At 40.3% G+C, this 16,867-nt stretch overlaps 1 protein-coding gene across 26 annotated transcripts in view; it reads left to right on the forward strand.

The window, feature by feature from the left end:
• Window positions 1-16,867, forward strand: part of LOC123598569 (phosphodiesterase 4D interacting protein) — a 223,381-nt gene that overhangs the window by 150,585 nt on the left and 55,929 nt on the right. For all 26 annotated transcript variants that reach the window (XM_045478847.1, XM_045478851.1, XM_045478850.1 and 23 more), the window contains 11 exons: window positions 995-1,114; window positions 1,335-1,427; window positions 1,570-1,782; window positions 3,111-3,269; window positions 4,165-4,278; window positions 4,698-4,835; window positions 5,776-5,955; window positions 6,870-7,064; window positions 10,108-10,275; window positions 10,432-10,513; window positions 14,012-14,103. In XM_045478847.1, coding sequence (XP_045334803.1) covers window positions 995-1,114; window positions 1,335-1,427; window positions 1,570-1,782; window positions 3,111-3,269; window positions 4,165-4,278; window positions 4,698-4,835; window positions 5,776-5,955; window positions 6,870-7,064; window positions 10,108-10,275; window positions 10,432-10,513; window positions 14,012-14,103 — 1,554 coding nt within the window. The remainder of the gene's footprint in view (window positions 1-994; window positions 1,115-1,334; window positions 1,428-1,569; window positions 1,783-3,110; window positions 3,270-4,164; window positions 4,279-4,697; window positions 4,836-5,775; window positions 5,956-6,869; window positions 7,065-10,107; window positions 10,276-10,431; window positions 10,514-14,011; window positions 14,104-16,867) is intronic.

Genomic DNA, 16,867 nt, shown 5'->3' on the forward strand with positions numbered 1-16,867 from the left:
TTTTTTTTTTTTTTTTTTTTTAAGTTTATTTCTTTTGAGAGAGAGTGCGAATGGAGAAGGGGCAGAGAGAGGGAGAGAGAGAAAATGCCAAGCAGGTTCTGTGCTGTCAGTGCAGAGCCCAACTTGGGGCTTGATCTTGGGAACTTTGAGTCCATGACCTGAGCCAAAATCAAGACTCAGATGCTTACCTGATTGAACCACCCAGGCACCTGGGCACTCTAAGGAATATTTGATTAGAAGTGTAGTTCTTGGGGTGCCTGGGTGGCTCAGTCGGTTGAGTGTCCGACTTCGGCTCGGGTCATAATCTCATGGTTCGTGGGCTCAAGTCCCACGTCAGGCTCTGTGCTGACAGCTCAGAACCTGCAGCCTGCTTCAGATCCTGAGTCTCCCTCTCTGTCTGCCCCTCCCATGCTCATGCGCACTGGCTCGTGCGCTCTCTCTCTCTCTGTCTCAAAAATAAACATAGAAAGTTTAAAAAAAAAAAAAAAGGCTTGAATGCAGTCTTTACCTGTGGAAGGCACCGAGACAAGAGGTTTGTGCTTTTGATTTTAGCTTAACTTCTCATCCCTTTATAGCCCAAGGATTCTCACATTTATTTAGGAGAAAATTGTAACAGTTCCCACAATTTGGATAGTCAGCTTCTGGCCTTGTGTACCCCTGTAGTGTTCTGTCCTGTCCTAGATAGCAGAACAACTTGGTCTTTGTGTAAAGGATCCACAGTGACTCATGTAGACAGGTGGCCATTACAGCTGCCCATCACAGAGAAAGTTCTAAGTGCACAGTGCAGAAGAATTGAAGCAATTGAGTATTGAAGAATTTCATATTATCTGCTGCTTTGTCTTGATGATTGACCTAGGGCTTTAATGGTTACTTTCTGTGGGGGGAAAAAATAACAAGGTAATATTCTCTAGGAAATCCTTTAAACCTAGATTTGAGCAAAGACTTTCTGGTTGCATCTGAGATTAAAAGAAATCATTTTCTTTTCTGAATTCAGATTCTTCAGGAGAAACTGAATGAAATGAGCTGTGAACTGAAGTCAGCTCAGGAGTCATCTCAGAAGCAAGATGGTACAATTCAAAGCCTCAAGGAAACTCTGAAAAGCAGGGAAAATGAGGTAAATATTTGGCAGTTGGGGACCTCTGAGGAAATGATTTGTTCCATCAAGGTAGACACATACTCTGTATTTTATAGAAACAGATCATCAGACTGACAGATCTTAGCCTAGAAAAACTGGAGTATAATCAAAATTGGTATTTCTAAAATCTATACAGGCAAGATAATGGAATTTATTTTTAGTTTACTAACATGCTTGGTACTCCCTGTCTCATTTTCAGACCGAGGAGTTGTACCAGGTGATTGAAGGTCAAAATGACACAATGGCAAAGCTTCGAGAAATGCTGCACCAAAGCCAGCTTGGACAACTTCATGTACGTGAGGGTCAGACGTAGGACAGGAGGCGAGGCTCCTGTTGAGGACTTGCCATTTTTGGTGGCAGTCTTAATTTTGTTGGTCTTCTTCGTTGCTCAGTGCTTGCCCTCCTTGTGATTATGCTTTTTACTCTCTTTTCAGAGCTCCGAGGGTGCTTCCCCAGCTCAGCAGCAGGTGGCTCTGCTTGACCTTCAGAGTGCCTTGTTCTGTAGCCAGCTCGAAATACAGAAACTCCAACGGGTCATACGCCAGAAAGAACGCCAACTTGTGGATGCCAAACGATGTGTGCAGTTTGTAGAGGCTGCAGCCCATGAGAGAGAACAGCAGAAGGAGGCTTCTTGGAAACATAACCAGGTAAATCAGTAATCATTTTGTGGCCAGAAGTGCTGACTTGGCCCTGATAATAACTTTTCATTAGGACAGTTTGTGTTGAACCCTTGAGTCACTCACGTGATCCAGTTAATTCAGCTCAACATTTGTTGCCCTCATGCCATGTGCCAGACATCAGGCTGGGTTCTGAAAATGCAAATGTGAATATCACAGGCTCTTTCCTGTTCAGTTACTTGTAGTGTAGTATGAGACAGTCACAGAAACAGAATTTTAGTGTGGTAAAGACTGAAATGAGGCAAAGGAGGTATGTTTGGATCCTAGAGGAATATACAGGAAGGGCTGAGGAAGCGAGTCTGGGTAAAGTCCATGAAGGCAGCTATCTTAGGTTATTCCTGAAGGATGGGGAAAGGTTACCAAGACAGAATTGTGGGAAGCAACAACCAATGTCCAAGGAGTGGCATGTACAATTAGCCACTTCTTTTTTTTTTTTTTTAATAATTCATAAGTGGTTCCTTTATCTTGTTAGGTTAGAGCATATGCTATTGATTTAAAAAAAATTTTTTTTAATGTTTATTTATTTTTTGAGAGAGAGAGAGACAGAGTGCGAGCAGGGGAGGAGCAGAGAGAGGAAGACACAGAGTCCGAAGCAGGCTCCAGGCTCTGAGCTGTCAGCACAGAGCCCAACATGGGGCTTGAACCCACGAACCGTGAGATCATGACCTGAGCCGAAGTCGGACACTTAACCGACTGAGCCACCCAGACCCCTCCCCTACCCCCCCCCCTTTTTTGAGAGAGAGAGAGAGGTAGGGGGTGGAGAGGACCAGAGGGAAAGAGAGAATCTTAAGCAGGCTCCACACTCAGCACAGAACCTGATGGGATGGGGCTTGATCCCATGACCCTGGAATCATGACCTGAGTTGAAATCAAGAGTCGGATGCTCAGCTCAACTGACTTTGAACCACCTAGTTCCCCAGTTTTTTTGTGTGTTTTTTTTTTTTTTTTTTTTTTTTTTTTTTTAAGATTTAAAAGGATGGTAGAAATATTCTGTCCTTGAGCTTATTGTAAAGGATCCAGGTTCACAGCGGGACAGAGTTCTGCTTAAGTAGTTACATAGATCTATCATTTTTAAACTAGAAAGTAAGTATACCGAAGTATAATACGAAATTTACATCTTACCTCCATTCACAGTTATCATTTCCCATATCCTGGTTGATACATGTTTAGTTAAGAATGGCACTTTTTTCTACTTTATGTTTTATTCTATATCCCTTGGAAGTTTTAAGGTCTTCGTATGTACTGACCATGTGAAAATTTTAGATTGTTTAAAAAAGGGAATCTGAATCTGTAATTCAGGAATTACGAAAAGCCTTGCAGCAGCTTCAAGGAGAATTGCAGAGTAAGAGCCAACAGCTTCGTACCCTGGAGGCTGAAAAATACAATGAGATTAGAACCCGGGAGCAGCACATTCAGCACCTAAACCATAGTCTGAGTCACAAGGAACAGCTGCTTCAGGTGAGTCTACACAATGATTTCAACTAAAACTGGGCTCACAGAGCTCTGAAATTTCTGTCCATGTAATTTCAAGATGTTAGGCCACCTGCCTGTATCTAGTACCTGTTACATGTAGAACACTGAGAGATAGGAACTGGGAGGATTCAAAATAAATAGGAAGTACAATTCATGAACCACCAGTGCTACCCAGCAAGTGTAGGAAATAATAAATATAGACCCGAAAGTCTTAAGCAATAAACATTCAGCAAATAGTTATTAAACACCTCTGTGAACCAGATACTGTGTGAGGTGCTAGGAAGACAGAGAAGATATGACCGCTGCTCTCAGTGTAGTAGGTGAAGACATCTGTATACGAATGTCTAGTTACTTAGATGATAAAATGAATGTTTTAGGGAAAATATGGAACAGTAAAGACGGTGACTGCCACCTGCTCTAAGCTTCAGTCCCATCGAATCCCTTACATTTTGCTCATCGTACAATTTTTTCATAGTGTGCACATATTGTGCCTACATTTTTTCTCTGATATAAATACCTCCACCTGAAATTCCTAGTCCTTTAAGATTCAAAGCAAATGTAATCTCTTTTGTGAGATCTTTAGTGACACCTTCAGGCAGATGTAGACAGTACATCCTGTAGCTGCACACAAATACAGGCACACACATGTATATACATTTATACAAATACACACCTGTACACACGTATGTGTCTATACACATATATATATGATGTGGAATAGTTAACGATTTATATGCCTGTCATCTCAGCTAACCTGTGTTTTCTTTGAGAGTGGTCACATTTTGTTTTTTATCCTAAACAACAAATTCGTTGGCAAAATGTTGGAATTTGGTGTGTAATGGACAAATGAATAAAGGAAAACATTTTTTGGTCTCATCAGGAATTTCGGGAGCTCTTGCAGTATCGAGATAAGTCTGACAAAACCCTTGAAGCGAATGAAATGTTGCTTGAGAAACTTCGGCAGCGAATACAAGATAGAGATGTTGCTCTGGAGGTATGCACCTTAATTTTGTTTATGGCACTGTGGATTATTCCATTTACTCAGGTACTGTATGAATATGGGTCTACTTAATTTGCTGCTTTTTGAAGTTGGTTTTTCCTTCCTTTATTTTATTTTTATTTTTTAATTTTTAATTTTTTTCAGTGTTTATTTTTGAGAGAGACAGCGCAAGTTGGGGAGGGACAGAGAGGGACAGAGAGACACAGAATCCAAAGCAGGCTCCGGGCTCTCAGCTGTCAGCACAGAGCGTGGCGTGGGGCTCGAACTCACAAACTGTGAGACCATGACCTGAGCCAGAGTCGGATGCTCAACTGACTGAGCCACCCAGGCGCCCTGTGTTTGGAATCTTAATGAATGAGTGTGATCACAGTAGTGAATCTGAAGGGGCTTTAGAATCCTTACTCTCCTTGCAGCGGGCTATAGATGAAAAGTTCTCCACTCTGGAAGAAAAAGAAAAAGAACTGCGTCAACTCCATCTCGCTGTGCGAGAGCGAGATCATGACTTAGAGAGACTGCGTGGTGTTCTTTCCTCTAATGAAGCTACCATGCAGGTAAGAGCACAATCTGCCATGACTTGGTATCTCTGTCCCTCTTGGATTTCTAAACCTGAAGCATCAAGTCCTTCTGTCATTTTCTGAAAACCAACGTATTTGCTTTATAAGAAAAAAAATACAAAAACAAAAACAGTAATCATTAGTTCCACCATTATAGATTAGGAAGTGAGAAGTGTTAGTCTACTGTGAACTTTGCAGGAGGAAGCAGTGAATATAGATTTCTAGACATCTTTTTTTTCTTTAATATCTTTTTAATGTATTTATTTTTGAGAGAGAGAGGGCTCACAAGAGGGGGAGGGGCAGAGAGAGGGAGACAGAGAATCCTAAGCTCTATCAGTGCAGAGCCCCATGCAGGGCTCAAACTCACTAACCGTGAGATCATGACCTGAGCTGAAGTTGGACCCTTAACGAACTGAGCCACGCAGGCATGGCGACTAGACATACTTCTGATTTATTTCTAATTCTTGTCAATATCTGTACACTTTTTACATAAGCATTGCCAGGGTACAACTGTTATACTGTTGTTTTCTCTCTAATATTATATACATGTCCTTCTATAGCCACGGTCAGAACACTTGCTTAGTAATATTTCCTGTGGGCTCTTCTTGTGTATGTATTTTAGAGTTTATACATTTGACTATCTGCCACTTCTTAAAGAAGTCCTTCACTTCCTCTGTAGCATAACCTGCTTCCTCAAAACTACTTCATTTATCATACACATTGTATTTATTTCTCTAAAAATTAGATGAGAGTTTCCAAAACCAAAAAAATATATATACATATATTAGTATGGCATCGTTACATTAGATACTAAGGCTTCTCTTATTGCAAAAAAAATGTCAATTTAGGAGACATTTCAAGGTGGATCAAGTTTCTTGTTTATCCTGAGGAGTGTGGGGTGCCCTTTCACTTACAGTTGCTTTCTTTGTTACTGCAGAGTATGGAGAGTCTCCTCAGGGCCAAAGGCCTGGAAGTAGAACACTTATCTGCTACCTGTCAAAACCTCCAGTGGCTGAAAGAAGAAATGGAAACCAAATTTAGCCATTGGCAGAAGGAACAAGAAAGTATCATTCAGCAGTTACAGACATCTCTGCATGACAGGAACAAAGAAGTGGAGGCAAGACTTTAGTTACTTGAAGGCAGTTGGTTTAGTGATGGCATAATCTGTCTTGGATTAGGACTCTTGAGGTCTGGGAGGCTAGTGACCCAAGTCTCGAATTCTGTTCTGTGCCTGGGCGAGTCATTGGCTTTCCCTGGGACTTTTTTTTTCCTGCACCTATAAACTCAAGGTGACAATTATCTTTCTCAAATAAGTCATGTGAGAATTGATGAGAACAGAAACATCCACCTTTAATGTGAGAGCTGATCTTTTTTAGTTAAAGTGCTCATGTTTGTTAGGCACTGTGTTAATTGCTTAATGAATGCTAACTCATTGAATCTTTACAAGTCTATGAGGTATATATATCATTACCCCTCTTTTACAGACCAGGAGACAGGCTTCTGAGATGACACTTATCCAAAGTAACAGAGTAACTGACAGACCCAGGAAGCAGCCTAGGCAGTTTTAACCACCATGTGCTCCCTCTCAGTATGGAAGGAGGAACTTCGTCACCATGCTAACATAGGCTCATTAGTCTTTTTTAGCCTATGGTTTTGTGTTTCCCCCATATAAGTTATACTGGGGAGAAAATAAATAAAAATGAACTAAGTGTCCATTTATCTTTATCTAATGTTAATTATTATGGACTCTGAGCAAATAGGGAAAGGGCTTACTTCAGAAAACAATAAGTAAGTTGCCGTTACAAGTATTTTTCTATATTGTTCGTGTTCATTCACTGGGTACGTGTTTACGGTCTTCTGTGAGCCGGGCCTGTGCTGGATCTGGAGAAACAAAAGTGAGTAAAACAGGATACTTGCTCTCCAGAATCCCATAGCTCTTTCTTTTATAATAGATTTTTAAAGAATAAACCCTTTGATATGTAGTAGAGGGCATTCTTTCCTCCAAAACTTACACCGTCCCTTTTGTGTTAGGATCTTAGCTCAACACTGCTCTGTAAACTCGGACCAGGACAGAGTGAGATTGCCGAGGAGCTGTGCCAGCGTCTGCAGAGAAAGGAAAGGCTGCTGCAGGAACTTCTAAGTGATCGAAACAAACAAGCAGTGGAACATGAAGTAGAGATTCAAGGCCTGCTTCAGTCTATGAGCACCAGAGAGCAGGAGAGCCAAGTAAGGACCAACACACAGACCAGAACAGCATGGGTGCATTTACAGACTATGAATAGGAAGCTTTTGAACATCGTCATGTGTGTGTGTGTATGTGTGTCATTTTATACTCCATTCGTGAGGATTTTTTCCTTCAGTCTGTTACCTACACTATAGTTTCATATCAGTCACCAAAACGTGCGATATTTTTAGAGCACTTTGCATTTAGAAGGCTGCCTAAACAATACACATACCCATTAACTTCATTATGTACATTTTCTTTTCCTTGATATTCTGATAATTTTCACATACGGGGTTCTGGAGTGTTTTGATTTTGATTCTAAATTATCAAAACTTGATGATATTTTGGGGGCACCTGGGTGACTCAGTCAGTTGAGCATCTGACTCTTGATTTTGGCTCAGGTCATGATCCCAGGGTCATAGGATTGAGCTCTGCACTGAGTGTGTAGCCTGATTAAGATTCTCTCTCTCTCTCTTTCTCTCTGTCTCTCTCTCTTCCCCTCTCCCCCACTCGCTCGCTCGCTCTCTAAAATAAAACAAAAAACCTTTAAAAAAAAAACTTCAGTGATATTTTCTGTTTCCAGCCAAGGTATGGGAAAACTTAAACTTCACATATTTTTTCTTATTTCTTATAAAAACTGAATTCTCTTAAGAGGAAAACAGACTGGGTTTTTTTTTAAAGGTCTTGATGAGAAGAAATAATCTTATAATAATATGGGATAATCTTAAAATACTGGTACACAATTTTTCAAAAGGCAATTCTTAATTTATCCTTATTCGCAGATATCTTCCTCCTCAAGGCTAGGGAGGTGAGCTGCATTTTAGGAACCAGTCGTTCGAATCCCCCCAGACAGCTTTAGGGGGCACCAGATTCTTATCATTTGACCATAACATTCTCTAATGCTTCCTTATATCTTGAGATAGTTCTGTTCCTTCTCTAATTCTCAGGCCCCCTGAAGTGATTATACATTTCCTTCCTATTAAATGAGATGCAGAAATTGCTTCTGGAGTAGACCTAATGGAATCACTGTGAATCATTTAAGTCTGGCAGGAGGCTAACAAAAGTCTTTGTGTGAGTTTTCTTTTTAACCCTTTGTAATTTGAAAGAATTAGTACACCTCAGAAGTACTGTATGCTGCTGAGAGTAAAATAATGGAAGCTAGGAGGTAACTGTGAAATTACAAACGATCATTTTAACTCCAGAAAAAGAAAAAGGGTTGTATTCTCCTAGATCTGCTTCTTAAATTTTACATGCAGGAGAAATCGCCTGGATAGCTTTTTAGAAACATAGATTCCCATGCTCACTCCTGGGGACAGAAACTAGGAGAGATAGATAGGACTTGAGAATCTGCATTTCTTACAAGCTTTCAGGTGATGGTGATGCTGCTAGTCCATGGGCCCCACTTGGAGGACCATTGCCGACAACAACACTACTAGAGAAAGAATTCAAAGCCAGATCATATATACGACCCAAGAGATTTTGTATGTTACTTATGTTTTTTTCCATAATAATTTCCATACATATTTATTAAGGTGAATTAATAAGGTACTGTTAGCATCTAGATGGTTATGTCCAAATCCCTAAAGGTCCCGAATCTTACCAAAATTGTAAGGTTATTCTTTTATTTCCCTTAGAGATTATGACAAGAGCTCTGCTTCTCGTTTAAAACAGTAGTTATCGTCCTCAGAAACAGTTGGTGCTGAGACAGCTAATACAGTTCTGATTCATCACCTTATACCCCCAGTAATTTTAGTCTTAGTTTATTATTTCCAGATTTTCTGATTAAATGCAGACTTTTTTTAAAAAAAAATTTTTTTTAGCGTGTATTTATTTTTGAGACAGAGCATGAGGGGGGTTCAGAGAGGGAGGGAGACACAGAATCTGAAGCAGGCTCCAGGCTCTGAGCTGTGGGCACAGAGCCCAGCGCAGGGCTCAAACTCACAAACCGCAAGATCGTGACCTGAGGAAAGTCGGACACTTAACTGACTGAGCCACCCAGGCACCCCTTAATGCACACTTTTAATGTGGTAAAGGTCATGGATAATGTTCTAGATCCTTTTCCTTAATGTGCCATCATCTGTCTTAGAAAATTGGGATTTGAAATTAAACAAAACCATGTTCAGTGGTTTGGAGGATCAGATTCTCCAGATTGTATGGTCTGATAAAAATGTCTCTATGTAATTAATTCATTGGATAAATACGTATTGAGTGCCTACTGTGTACCAGACACTGTTCTGGGTGCTTGTGATTCAGTGCTGAAGAAAACCTAGAACCTGCCCTTAGGACATCCAGTTGGGGGAGAGACAATAAACAGATCTATCAGATAATGGTAAGTGTGTTGTAAAACACTTAGCAGGATGAGGAGAATCAGGAGTAGAGAAAAGATCACTGTCTTAGATAGGATATGCAGAGGAGGCCAGTCAGAGAAGGTAGCAATAGGCAAAGATGTAATTGGAGCAAAGCAAGCAAACGTTTGGGTAGAGGACATCCAGGCCAAAGGCACATGTGTCCCAGAGTGAAGGACATCTACTCTGGTCCACCTCAACCAGAATCTTCTCAACTTAGCCTGATAGAGTTCTGGCAGAACCCATTTCAGACTGTGCTGTCTGTAATAGATGACTTCAGTTCAGGTTTTCCAATGTTCAGCTGTGTTTTCGCTATAAACTGAAAGCAAGGAAACTATTTTGGGTTTTTTTTTGTTTTGTTTTTTTTTTAAATTTTTTTTTTTCAACGTTTATTTATTTTTGGGACAGAGAGAGACAGAGCATGAACGGGGGAGGGGCAGAGAGAGAGGGAGACACAGAATCGGAAACAGGCTCCAGGCTCTGAGCCATCAGCCCAGAGCCCGACGCGGGGCTCGAACTCACGGACCGCGAGATCGTGACCTGGCTGAAGTCGGACGCTTAACCGACTGCGCCACCCAGGCGCCCCGCAAGGAAACTATTTTGAAGGGCCCCACTGGCTTTTCATAAATAACTGGCTTTAAATGAATAACGTCACAACGTGAATTTTGTTTTCTAATGTTCCATGTGATTTTCTTACCAGGCCTCTGCAGAGAAGATGGTACAGGCCCTAATGGAAAGAAATTCAGAATTGCAGGCCCTGCGCCAGTATTTAGGAGGGAAAGACTTCATGGTGTCCCAAGCACTGATCTCTAACCAACCCACTGAAGTTACCTCCAGCAGCCCCCATCTTGGAGATCAGACTGATCAAGTAAGAACTATGTACTTGTGTAGATGTTGATGCCAACTGCCTTTCCTTTTTGTGTGGGAGGCAGAAGTTTGATCATTTTAATACCTTTCCAAGTCCTTGTCATTGTGATCATGGTTCCCGCACTTTCCTAAATCCCCTGACTCTTCCAATTTTTAGGGTTCCGTGCATATACCCTCCAAGGATGATGGCATTTCATTGACTGCCAAAGGGGATACCAGTATAGCCAGGTCCTCATTAGGTAAGTATCAAATTTAATTTCACTAAGGAACCTTCCATCTTTTCTTCCTGTAACTCTGTTAATAGGTGTGGCCAAGACTCTCTTTCTCTTCCTACCTTAATGGAAAAAAATAAGTTTAGATTTCCCTGAAAGGCTAAAGACATGTCTCTTTAGAAAGAACTGACCTTACCTCACGTTGAATTGACACTGTTGTTCTGGGTACACGGTTAGGCCCAGGGAAACTGCCTCCTGATTGTCCTTTTCACGTAGTTTTGCAGGGATTCAGAAATGCAGGAGGTAGTTTTTCCCAACCTACACAGCAAGACCATGGGGCTGACACCTTCTCCTGGATGTCTTTCAGGCAGTCCCTGTCTACTCACTGTAACTTGGCATAACTTGTTTTACATGTCGGGGGCAGGGTGGGGGGGTGGCGGGCAGTGTGCATTAAGCTGTTTGCCAAGATCACAGCCATCTAAGTAAGAGACAGTGGTAGGCCTTGAACTCCCCCAAAACAGCTGAATTCTGTGCATAGTAGGAACAAAACTTATACTGAGTGCTTGGGATTACAGTCTCTGACTTTCATAGAGCAAAAAGCCGGGATCTGTGGTAGCTTCCCCCCCTTTCCTAACATCAAGGAAGATGTTTCCCCAGTGAGTTCTAGAAATAGGGGCTTACTGTCATTAATGAAGTGGTGATTATAGCGCTATAATAAGAAAGGTTGTGGACTTTGATAATTAACTTATGATCTTTAAACGATATTAAGAATGTAAAAACTTTTGTTTCTGTGTTACAGTGTTAACTATTATGCAATTCCATAGATAAGTCACGCGAGTAGTTATTTTTTAGTAGGAAAACTTTATGTTAGTCAAAGAGTAATGGATGCTGGATTTGTTTATTCCCTATTTACCTTTTTTCAAAAACTACCTTTCCACAATTTTGTATTTTACAAATTTCAAACTTATAGAAAGGTGGCAAAAATAACACATATACACTTGTATTAAGATTCACCCTGTTAACTTTTTGCCACGTTTGCGTTCTTAATTTATATGCATACACGCAGATATAATGTTAATTTCCAAGCCATTTAAAAATTACTTAGGTATCCTGACACTTCATTTCTAAATACTTCATTACATATTTCCTAACAGCAGGGGCATTCTCCTGCATAACTACAGTATAATTATCATATTCAGGAAATTCAACCTTAACATAGTCCTGGTACCTAATGTACAGTTCATATTCAGAGTTCCCATTGTCCCTGGAATGTCCTCGATGGCTGGGTTTCTCCCTCCAGGGTCATGCATCGCATTTACTTGTCATGTCTCTGTAGTCTCCTTTAACCTGGAACAGTTTTCTAGTCTTTTTTGACGTAGGCATTTTTGAAAACTCTGGGTCAGCTCATGGCCCTCAATTTGGCTCTGATTATTTCCTCATGGTTAGATTCAAGTTTAACATTTTTGGCAAGAATACTACAAGGGTGATGTCTTTCTCAGTGCATCACGTCAGGAGCACATGATACCAGTTAGTATTATCCTTGGTTAGTATTATCCTTGGTTAAGGTTGTATCTGCTGGATCTCTCCATTGGGAAGGCTCATGTCTCCCTTTGTGTTAGTAATCTGCCAGTTGGCAGATTACTTAGTTGGCAGTTCTGTTTCCCCACAGTCACTCACCCAGGGGTTTAGCATCTTTCAGCCTTGCCTGAATCAACTATTATATTACATTGATAGTTTAAAAAAGTGATTTCTGGGGCACCTGGGTGGCTCAGTCAGTTGAGCATCCTACTTCAGCTCAGAACATGATCTCATGGTTCGTGGGTTCAAGCCCCACATCAGGCTGTGCTGACAGCTCAGAGTCTAGAGGCTGCTTTGGATTCTGTGTCTCCCTCTCTCTGCGCCTCCCCTGTTTGCACTATCTCCCTCCCCCCTCCCTCTTCTCTCTCTCCCCCTCCCCAAACAAACATAAAAAATAATAATAAAGTGATTTCTATTTCTCTCTCCCCCTCCCCAAACAAACATAAAAAATAATAATAAAGTGATTTCTATTTCTAAAATTTCTTCCTTAATTATTAGTGTGTGTTCCTTTACAAAGAAGCTCTGCCCTTTCTGTATTCTCCCCACTCCATTTTTTATATCAATGTGTTCTACTAGATTCTTTTTTTTAAAAACACATTTTATTGTCTATTTCTGTTATTATTCCATTTGATGCCCAAATTATCCCAGATTTGGCCAATTGGAGCCCCTTCTAGCTGCTCCTCTGTTCTTTTTGGTATTTCCCCATCAGTTTTTCAGCACTTTTACATTTTCTGGCACAATAAGATGTTCTGGGATCAACTTTTACTTTCCCTGCCTCAGCCCTGGAATTACCCATTACTTCAAGGGGCTCTGGTTCCTTTAAGTGGATAATGGCATTTAGATACTAATTTCTGGGCATAAGATAGGTTCACAGCTTCTAGGCCCTTTTACATGAACAGAACTAAAGGGGTGTGTGTGTGTATGTGTGTTTGATACTGATTTCTCTAATTCTAATTGAACAACACAAGTTCTTTCTTTGGCTTATTTTGTATTTGTATCTGCTTTCTTTTCTGTTTTTTCTTTTTCTTTCTTTTTTTTTTTTTTTTTTTTGACATTGAGAAACCTGCTTACCTATAACGTCAGTATATTTATACATTTGCACAATACACAAAAATGGCTTCAGGGTTGCTACACGAATACACCTATCAGCAGAAAGAATCATTAAAGAATGTTTAAGGTTTCTTTTTATTTTTTTAATCCTTAGACTATTTCCCACTGAAGGTATATAGTTAGAATAGTGAATTCAGAAAATTGTTTGGGTTAACTTTTTTATTTCCTAGGTGCTTATTTTATCTATTTGCTATACAGGTTTGTTTATGTTAATATTCAGTTTTAGGCTTTTTCCTGCCCATGATTACTGAACTAACTTTACACATTAAAAATAAAACATTAGCATGGTTCAAAATTCAAATATATAGAAAAGTATGCTCAGAAGCCCCAACTACTTCCCTAATATTTCTCTCCTGTTTTCACCCCTCCCTTGAAGGCAACTGATTTCATTTCTGGATTATCCTTCCCTAGGTTTCTTTTTGCAAAGTAAGAGAGCAGTCCTGTGTCTCTGTGTGATGTGTATGTGTGTGTTCCTGTTGCCCCCTTTCCTTACGTAAAACATACTACACTAGGTGTATCCTTTTGTACCTGCCCTGTTTTACTTAACAGTATAGCTTAGAAATTATTCCATATCCGTTCATAAAGATTTTCCTCATTCTTTCTTACGGTTGATTATAGTACTTCATTGCATGGACATACTGTGGTTTATTCAGTCTTCTGTAGACTGATTGCAGTATTTTGCCATTACAAATAATGCTGCAAAGAACAACCTATACGTATATTCGTCGTTATTGTTGTTGTTAGATTGTGTATTCAAAGTAAATTCCCCAGAAGCAAAACGGCAGAGGTCGTGTTGGGTTGTAGTGATCGAAGCTAGTACTGTGTGTTCATTTCCAGGAGACTTGGATGCAGTGTCCGGGCTGGAGAAAGAACTGAGTACTGCCAAGGAGGAACTCGAGCTCATGGCTAAAAAAGAAAGAGAAAGTCGGGTGAGTTTTCTCAGTGAGCCTAATTTCTAAATTCCTGGTATTTTCTTTCAAGATAGTTTATATTTCAAGATAGTTTATATTCAAGGCTATAGTTGTCCAAGTATAATACCTAGGTCCAAAAGCAAAGTAAGACGTATCTTTTTGGAGAAAACCAGAAATCGCTTTATATGCATATTTTCTCAAAAGATTCCCTTATTTTTATACATGGAGACCATTAAACTTTTAAGTGCTGAAAAGAGCTTATAGCAGCTCTCTCTGCCTGTTGCTAACTGGAATAATCGTAAAGGACTTGTGAAAGAGTGAAATACTATATAATTCCTGCTTCGAATTGTGACGTTTGATCTGGAAAATTAGTTTTAAAAACCTGGAACTAAAGACTGTGGGGACTGATCAATAATGTTTATTGACTACTTGCTGTATGCAGTGCACTGTATGGGAATGTAAATTAGCACTAATGCTTATGACTCTGTAAACTGAGTGGTATTGACCCTATTTTATAGATGAAGAAGCTGAAACACTGATTTTTTTTTTTTTTTTTTTTAAACATTGGAGGTGGGAAATAGTCCTGTAACTAAGACACCTGAAGCTAAGATTTAAATTGAGGTCTTTAGTGACTCAAAAGACTTGCTAAGAAGTCATGACTTGGAGCAGATAATTTTCCCATTCTCATGCCCTATTTCTGGTGAGAGTTTTCATGAATTTTCTCAGGAGAGGCCTCTCAGCCTTCCAGAAGAATCCCTTCTCTTTCTGCCTCCCTGTACAGCTGGTTGTATGTCCAGCTATGATGTAGAAGAAGTATTAGGACCACAGTATAGAGTTACCAGCTAACACTAATTCAGAGGGTCAGCAGTGTCATGGGCTCCTAACTTCAGTTTTACCTGGCTAGTCTATATCAGGTGTAGTCCGTCTCTTTGCCAGAGTTAATCTATAACATAAGACGTGTATTCGCATTTGTGGTCAAGTTCTCTTACTGTACTTCTTTGTTTCTTTTCTCATAACTATATTTCTCCTCATAACCAGACTCCTGTTACATGACTCCAGTTTTGAGGATATGAAATTGTGTGGCATTTTAAAAATACCAGTTTTCAAAATCCCCTAGTTCCCCTCCTTTTTTTTCTTTTTTGGGGGGCAGGGGTTCTACTGTAGCCATTATCTGATTATTTGTGTCAGATATTTCGGTTCGGTTTCCACATGCCATTCCTGTTTTTCCCGTATATACTCAATTCAGTGTAATATTACTTTTTGGTTCTGTCCTGTGTTGGAGGTCATAAATTTATGACTATGAATGGTTATTTTGAGTGAGTTATCTTTAGCTATATTGCTTACTTTTGTGTCTTTAATCAGTTCCCGCTCCCCGGTTCAGTGCCATATATATTCATTATCACATTCCCTCTAATATTAGATAATGTACCAAAAGCCATGTCGATTTTCCCGAATTTTTAAACATTCCCCCTACTGTCTTGAAATAATAGTAGCTGTGGTGGCAGTAATTAACATTCACTGGTTGCCTGCCGTGCACTTTTAAATACATTTTCTCTATTCTCACATAGCCCTGAAAAGTAGGTGTTTTTTTCCGTTTTTACAGTTGAGGAAATTGAAGCTCAGTTTAAATGCCTTGTAGGAAGATTATGCCAAGATTTAAAGCCCATGTCTGCCTCACTGCAGACCTTTATCATGCCGCAGTAATGTAGCTTCCTCATGTTTGAATTTCTCTTATGTGGAGCAAATACCCACCTGTAATGACAGAGGCCTCTGAAGAGGGCCTTCCTTTTTTCATACCCAGGATCTGAACAAACTGAGAAATAAAGTAGTGGCAGATAGTTATTTTACCAACTGCGTTACAGATAAAGGCTTAGGTGGAGAACTTAATGCAAGAACCAAGAGGCCTGCTAGCCAATCCCTAGAATTGGGTAGACTTCTCTATCTACCTAGTCACAGACAACTGTGGCCTGCCCTTGGAGAAGCAGTAGCAAAAACAGGCTTCCTGCAGACAGGTGCCTCCCCGAAAGAAGAAAGATGGAGCTAAGTCAAGCATACCTCATTTATTCTTCCCCAATATACCGTTAAGACAAGTCCCTTACCTGCCTGGGGCTGAGTAAAGGAGTGGAGAAAGGTTAGGAGTTATATTAACTGAGGTCCTTCGACATGCGAGGAAATGGGAGAAGCATTTCTTCCTAACATGCCGCAGTAGCCCAGAACACCAGATAACTTTGTGTAGTTGCAAATCATCAGGAGCCCACATGGTGAACTGTCAGTGTTGATGGAGGTAGAAGTAACATTTTTATTGCAGGTAACTCACATTTTATATATTAAAGAGGTGCTGCTTCCTTTAGGAAGCTTGGCTGTGCCTTAAACTCTCTGTGTGTCATCTGTCTTCCTTGTCACACCTATTTTCTTTTTCTTTAAGACTTTCTTTTTAAGTAATCTCCACACCCAACGTGGGACTTGAACTTACAACCCCGAGATCTAGAGTCGCGTGCTCTACTGGCTGAGCCAGCCAGGTGCCCCCTACACCTGTGTTCTTCACATATCTCAAAATAGTTCCTTAAAATGTTTACTTGTCATTACCACGAAGAACATGTGGATGCGTAGACTCTGCAGGAAAGGCATGACAGCCTCATGTGCGGAGTCTGCTTCCTTGAGTTCGCATTCTGGATCTGCCATTTCCTGGCTCCAGGACTTGGAACCAGTCCTTGGTTTTACTTGGTTAATTAACTTGGTTCCTTAATTTCTGTCAGCCTCAGTCACCTCATATGTAAATTGG

Source organism: Leopardus geoffroyi, chromosome C1 (genome assembly GCF_018350155.1).
Source record: "Leopardus geoffroyi isolate Oge1 chromosome C1, O.geoffroyi_Oge1_pat1.0, whole genome shotgun sequence".
Taxonomy (NCBI): domain Eukaryota; kingdom Metazoa; phylum Chordata; class Mammalia; order Carnivora; family Felidae; genus Leopardus; species Leopardus geoffroyi.